At 34.6% G+C, this 7,500-nt stretch overlaps 1 protein-coding gene across 1 annotated transcript; it reads right to left on the bottom strand.

The window, feature by feature from the left end:
* Positions 1-3,065: 3,065 nt before the first annotated feature.
* LOC137646915 (uncharacterized) lies at positions 3,066-7,348 on the bottom strand. Its single transcript, XM_068379985.1, has 3 exons — positions 7,185-7,348; positions 4,647-4,843; positions 3,066-3,313 (listed from the first exon to the last, which is right to left on the bottom strand). Exons 2-3 carry the CDS (start codon positions 4,822-4,824, stop codon positions 3,132-3,134), a joined length of 360 nt encoding a protein of 119 aa, XP_068236086.1. The 5' UTR covers positions 4,825-4,843; positions 7,185-7,348; the 3' UTR covers positions 3,066-3,131.
* Between the last annotated feature and the right edge of the window lie 152 nt (positions 7,349-7,500).

Here is a 7,500-nt window from a genome sequence, read left to right as displayed (position 1 = left end):
AATTAAATCACTATATTCTTTAATAATAATGGAATGGCTATGGATAAGCCTAACAGATTTTGTTAATTTACTGATGAACTTCCCTAAGTTAAAATGTTTACACTTAATAATGTACAAAACATTATTGTATGAAAATTGTAGTGTAACTTCCGCAGACTTTCTTGCAAAGAATTCTTGAAGTCAGACGAGATTGACTTCATTTGTCTTTCTATCTCTTATTAATGAATAAAACTTATGAAATAACCAATAAATTACATTTACTATCTCATTCATTATGAAGACATATGTAATTACTCATTTCCTGACACCATCTCATAAAATAATCAATCACGTTCATTTATTAATTCATTCATTATGAATATAAGTGATATAACTCACTTCCTGACACAAACTTCCAACGAAAATTTTTATGTTAAACGAGTTGGCATGATTTTTTCTTCAGTTTTTAATTACGGCATATCTATTTTAACGTTTTTCATGTTCTTAAGATATTCTATATTTTTTACTATTGCTCTTTATATGTACAGTAGTTTATTTATTTCCTTATTTCCTTTCCTCACTGAGCTAGTTTCACTGCTGGGGCCCTTGGGCTTGTAGCATCCTGTTTTTTCAAGTAGGGTTGTAGCTTAGCTAATAATAATAATAATAATAATAATAATAATAATAATAATAATAATAATAATAATAACAAGTAGTAGACTGAGGTCAACGGCTTTAGCGTTTAGGTATGATTTATTGATACAGTAGTTTTCATGGGGTGTCCATAGTTGCTGCAAAGATTCCAGGCGAAATAAGCAACCCCCCCCTTTTGACGTCATAGCCAATCACGTTGTCTCCCACGTTAGCAGCATTGTGTTGTGACCGTTGGAGACAAAATTATTGCCTATGACGTCATCAAGGGGTGGGGCTTATTTCACCCGGAGTTTCCGCGGCAACTTTAGTCACCCTATATAAGGTCAACCTTCTTTCAGGGATAAGATAGACTAGCATTAGTAACAAACTGCAATATGAAGTACGACATTGAGCGTGAGAAACATTAGGAAAAAGCAATGTTTACAAAGAAAGTAAAAGTGACGTTCATGAGGCTCCTGTGCAGCTAGGTGAAGGGACTTTCAAAGTTTGGAGGTTTTTCTAAGAAGTTTCATTCACAATTTAGCAACTATACTCTATCGGCTCCTTCATGGCAATCCGGGCGTTGTCTCCTACGTTGCCAAATGTCCTTCTCTGGAGTGTTTAAAGGCCTACCGCTCCTGTTTACCCTTTTAATCCCTGCGCTCCAATGTCTCCTGGGGCAATATACTGGACCTTTCTAGGGATTATCCCATACTACTGAGTTTCCGCAGTCTCTAATCAACTCGTATGTGTGAATTTATCTACCTACACTCACAAATTCCATCTCGTGGAGGCTCTACCATTTGTTATATATATATATATATATATATATATATATATATATATATATATATATATATATATATATATATATATATATATATATAAAATATATATATATATAATATATATATATATATATATATATATATATATATATATATATATATATATATATATATATATATATATATATAAATATATGTGTGAGAGAGAGAGATATAAAATATATATATATATATATAATATATATATATATATATATATATATATATATATATATATAAATAAATAAATATATGTGAGAGAGAGAGAGAGAGAGAGAGAGAGAGAGAGAGAGAGAGAGAGAGAGAGAGATCCTGTGTAAATTTAGGCAGGTAAACTGAAATAGTTTCATTAAGATACATGGGTTACACAGAATTATCGACAACAATTAAATATATCTATACGTAGTATAGACGCCCAATTATCTTCATTAAGAGTATCCGATACACTTTCTTTTTATATTCTCATGCCTTCTTTCTATGGACTTTGTTCTAGCTTTGCAATTTACTTTGAATATTTTGTTTTAGGTTTGGCACGTTTTTATCTTCAAAATATAAGATACTTTTGCTTGAGTGTCATACCTGATGAAAATATCAATTTGTGTTTCATAGTCTTTGTAAGGATTTATCAAAACAAATAGATGATAGTTTTGAGTCATGAATGTTATACTGATAACGATACACAAGAATGCCAGGATTATAGAGATTTGTTTCTGCACATCTTTTATATTAAAAATATGGAACATTTTATTTGTATAACGAGGACTTCCTTCCATGTTCTTGGTAGGGCGACAGACTCCTTAATGACTGACTGTTTTGGTTGAGCCGTCTTTAGGGAGACACACGCTGTTTGACATATTCATAGCCCGAGGTCAGCTTAACGCCTGAGAAGGATGTGGCAGCGCTGTAAAATTTTTCTGCCACGTTTAAGAAGAAACGTGTAATTTTATTGTTATTAAAAGTAAAGAAATTACGAGGGCATTTAATAATCGCGAATATTTATTATTAATTAATTATATTTACATTTTTTTAACTTATGCTGCCTCCATACACCATACAACGTGATGGTAATATTTGATATGGCATCGCCGCTCCCGGCCTAAACCCAGCCTTGTTCGCCTTGAAGGATCCGATAGAGTATAGAAAGATAGCAACAAAAAAAGGGAAAGAATAAAACACGTAAAACAACTTCTTTAGTAGTGCGCTAATAAAGACTAGTTTGGAAATAGTATTGAAGATCTCTTGTACTAATTTATCCTTGCGGTGTAATAAAAGACAGAAAATATATTTCACTGTCAGAGATAGAAAGAATGAAGGTAGCATTTGAATGGAAGAAAGGAATATATACCTTAGAAATACGAGAACATTCTATACTTTCTTTTCGTAGACTTTTACAATGTTTATAGTACTGATTTTGTTTTTCAAACAAACTCCACTGCATATTTCTCTTTAGTTTGTTTATAGAACGTTCAAATTTTAGATCTCTGTCTTCATAATGAACAAGACATAAGGATAGACAAGATGCAAGTACACAGATACTATGCTAATAACCATTAGAAATACTCCAAGAACTTTAGGATAATTAAACCTCAAATCATATCATCTTTTATTTGAATAAAAAATGGGGGAAAAATGTTGTGTCGCTGATACCAACCGACGCTAAAACACGTCAGTTTTTCTGTTGTCTGATGAAACTCATCTCCTCTTTCCTAAGCTTTTGAGATCGATACCCAGCACAGAGAAGACAAGCCTGCCCCACAAATCGGGATGTTTACTCTGCAGGAGTTCCATGGCGCTCTCCATCTCGAGGCGTTGCTGGGGAGTGCACATGTTGCTGGGGCATGTGCCGAAGTTACGCATGGTTGCCAATGCCCGGGCTGGAAGAAGGAAGAGGGAGGATTATTATCATTTAGCGTTGTGGTAGTCGATTTGGTAACATCCCTGACTATAGTCCATTCCTTTTAGCGAGAAAGATTTGCACCGACTCGCAGCGGTGCCCTTTTAGCTCGGAAAAGTTTCCTGATCGCTGATTGGTTAGAATGATCTTGTCCAACCAATCAGCGATCAGGAAAATTTTCCGAGCTAAAAGAGCGCCGCGGCGAGTCTGTGCAAATATGCCTCGCTAAAAGAAATGGACTATAGTGAACGCCAGATTGGTGTTCGAGTCCAGCTCAAACTCGTTAGTTTCTTTGGTCGCTGCAATCTCACTATCCTTCTGAACTAAAAATGAGGGTGTTAGGGGAGCCTATAGGTCTATTTGCTAAATCATCAGCAGCCATTGCCTGGCCCTCCTTAGTCCTAGCGTGGGTGGAAAGGGGGCTTGGGCGCTGATCATATGTATATATGGTAAATTTCTAGTGAATTGTCCAGCTTGCTAGGGCAACGTCATTGTCCCTTTCCTCTGCCATTCATGAGCAGCCTTTAAACCTTTAATGGATGGTCTCTTAGAAGGTTTTTCATTCCAACTAATTATGGTAATGTGTCATGAAGGGTGAAAAAAGAATCTTGGCATCAGAATGCTTGAAAATATTGTTTGTTTGAAACTGACTTTTATTCAGTTTCAGTTTCTAATTTGGGAATATAATAAATATGTGTAAAAATACACACACACATACACACAATAAATTCATATTGTAAGAAAAAAATGTTTAATTATCTTTTGTTGGAATTCTTTTTTTCCAGTATTGACATTTATCATAAGAAATATCATAAATACACAAATACGTGCGAACACACACATACACAAGAACGTTGTAGAAATATTATAACTTATAAATATCTCATTGAAGATCAAATTATCTAAAATTCATAATGATTTTTCAGCAAAACGTAAAGCACTTTCCAATGATAATAAAACATGTATCCACCTTCAAAAGTAAAAAGCACAGGTAGATTACTTTTACATTTGGCAGTCTTGAGCTCCTAATCAGGGTTTAAACTTTTAAGGTAATTACCTTAGTTTGAGGTAATTTTTATGGTTTTAAGGTAATATTCAAGATAATTCTAGCGTAATTTTGGTTTTATGACCTTCAAAATTAAGGAAATTTGAAAGGTTTTAAGGTAATCTAAGGTAAAAAGCAGCATTTAAGGTAACGGCCACATGCTCAAGTTTAAGCCCTGCTCCTAATACAACTTATTAACTTTATTAGTCTAGAACAGGTAAGCATTTTTCATGAATGTAATTCACGAATAGTGAAGGAGAGTACTTACACTTAATATCTTGCTGTATGGGAGAGCACTGTATCTTCCCAACGAAGCAGCTGATGATGGACTCGATAGTTGGACGGTGACTGAAAGCCTTTTCAAGGGCCGTTACAGAGCCAGCGGGCTGCACGTAAGTAAACGCCACCAACCCTAATAAGACGAGCAACGAGGATTTCATTCCCATTTTTACGGTTTTTTTCTGTCTGAAAGAAGAGATAAATTGTAAATCATTATGCATTGATTGCTCTCTTTATCTGTTCTCTTGCTCAAATGGTCAGGTAAGAATATCAATGACTTATAGTTTGGTTTTATGGATAACATGGTAAAATTGTAGAAAAAAAGAAAATTTCTTTGCGTAAAAGTTGGTAAGGGGTAAAAGAAAAAAAGAAATTACGGTTAAATTGGTCAAAAGGTAAAAGCAAGAAAATTTCTTTACAGACAACATGGTAAAAGGGTAAATGAAAGAAATATTTTTTACTGGTAACTTGCTAAAAGGGTAAAAATTCGTTTCTGTTTTCCTTTGATTGACAGTATTGCTCGTCTGACACATCAAAATAAGATTAAGGATTTCCTTTTAAAACAGTATTTACTATACTGTATATCTAAAAATGAAAAAAAAAAATCCTCTTGGTTTGGATGGATGAATGAAAGGTTCCCTCGGGCATTGCTGTTGCTGGTAAGAGCACAGCTTGTTTTATTCAAGAGGGTGAAAAGGATGTTATTGTTTTTTTTTTACACAAACGCTCATCTTACCATTTTCATCATTTATCTTCTGAACAGAACTTCCTAAGAACTATGAGGAAAGGATATATGAAGTTGGGCGTTTGAGTCTGTGAGGCCATTCAGGGCCCAAGAATTTGGGGTAAAAAGTAGAAGAGGATTGCCTTATTGCCTTATTTTATGTTTGGGTTCCCCAGGTCCCTCAGTGTGAGGCACCTCGTATGTCCACCAGAGAGTTGCTAATGCATCTTAGATGCATCTAGATGGAAGAAAGGAAACAAGAAGGAAGGTGAAGCAGAAGGATATAAATGAAGTGCAGCTAACGGCTAAAGGAGATCTGCAAAGACCCTTCAGTAACGCCTACACTACACTCTGTGAGGTGCACCGTCGGTACTATACCCACATGCAGAGAAGAACCGTGAGAGATACATTACTATCAAGATATCATTTTGTATACCGGTACTTGGTTAATTGATAAAGTGATTGGGTTCGAATCCAGTACTATGCGGTAGGAAAGTGTTTCTTTATTTATTTTCCTTCTGGATCCAATATTTAGGGAGCTAATCGTAAAGGAAAAACGTACAGATATAGATTAGATAAGAGGTCGTTGAGACTAATACAAATTCATGTTACCGCTTAAGGAATAACCGCTTTTTGTTCCAACAATGTTAGCTGGATATTTTTTTTCTGGTGAGGTAGGCGAGAAATGTTTTAAAAATTTTAGCGAGGTCGGGGATAAATTAAGAATTATCATCTATATCTGTAATAAATGTTCTAAAATCTTTCTGTTTATCAATTTACATAATAAAACTTTTTTTTTTTTTTTAAAGAATCGACTTTACAAAGAATGCGATAGAATTACGTTGATGATTGCTGAAGGTAAATGGCACAGGAGATTATGGAATTATAATCAACAAAGCTTATTTCGAAGATAATTTTATCTGATGAAATAATTCGTCAAGAATTAACAACGACTTTTCTAGCAAATTGTACTAACTGCAAATACCTTATCTGATTTAATGTCGTATTTATGAAGGTATATTAAATAACATCTCTTCATGTTTTGACAATTTCACGAAAATGTAAAATATGCAGTTCAAAGTATCCTTGGCAATTTTGTTTAAAATTTGGAATAGCGAGTTCATTTCTGTTCAGTCGTAGCTTCACGCTGGTTCTGGAACGTTCTGTGTATCGCTTGTAACTGGAGCGGAAACCCGGTGAGGTTAGGCTTAGCATATATTTTTGTATTTACTAAACAAGGAGTCTGTTAACAAGGAAGCTTTCAGTTCTAAGGCAAATTCTAAATTAAGATCGGTCAATTACAAAATTATTATGATGGCTAGAAGTTCATTAGCGTCTTTAAAATTTACGCTCAAGTATTATTTTATGAAAGTGATAAGTTAAATCAACACGAAATTCAAATGACGGCCGATTATAAGAATGGAAATATATCTTCTAAGATATCCGAGCATAGTTGTAAAACAAAAGGTAATATTGTAATATCATCCAAAGCTAGCCTAGATAATCGCCACTCGAAAATAAACCAGAGATGTTACTCCCCAGTTTTTCAGCTCACTCTCCCATTGTTATATGCTACCATGCTTTGCTTTGTTTTTACCACATAGCATATAACCGCATAATTTTACAAAGTCAAGCTCTCTTATTACCACAGCGAATAATGCTTTATCAAAGAATCTGACTTTTATAGAACAGATGATATTACATCCCCAGTTTCGAAACACTTAAATGAACTCATCAGTACAGTGAACAGTCCAAAAGTTCCTTCAAAAGCTAAGTCATGCAAGGGATTTTATAAGAGCTTACCTTCCAGCGAACTGTGTAGTAGAGGCCCTCAGACTTGTCCAACTAGCTGTCGTCACCCGAACTTATATGCGAGACCCCAAACATCTTCCAGGTTCTCAGAACTGTAGATCGCCCGGAGCGAATGCTTTAATTTGACGTGATAAGGCTCGCCTGGTTTAGACCGTGCGTCTAGGTAACAAGGCAGAAACCCTTAACATATTGCTATCTAGTTACTTATCCTTGGCGACATTTTATTAGGAATTTCATTGGTCTACCTAATGCTTTTGCTGTAGTAGTAGTAGTTGTAGTTGTTGTTATTGTTGTTGTTGTTTTATTT

This window comes from Palaemon carinicauda, chromosome 9 (genome assembly GCF_036898095.1).
Source record: "Palaemon carinicauda isolate YSFRI2023 chromosome 9, ASM3689809v2, whole genome shotgun sequence".
NCBI classification, from domain to species: domain Eukaryota; kingdom Metazoa; phylum Arthropoda; class Malacostraca; order Decapoda; family Palaemonidae; genus Palaemon; species Palaemon carinicauda.
This window is presented reverse-complemented; position numbering and strand designations above follow the sequence as displayed.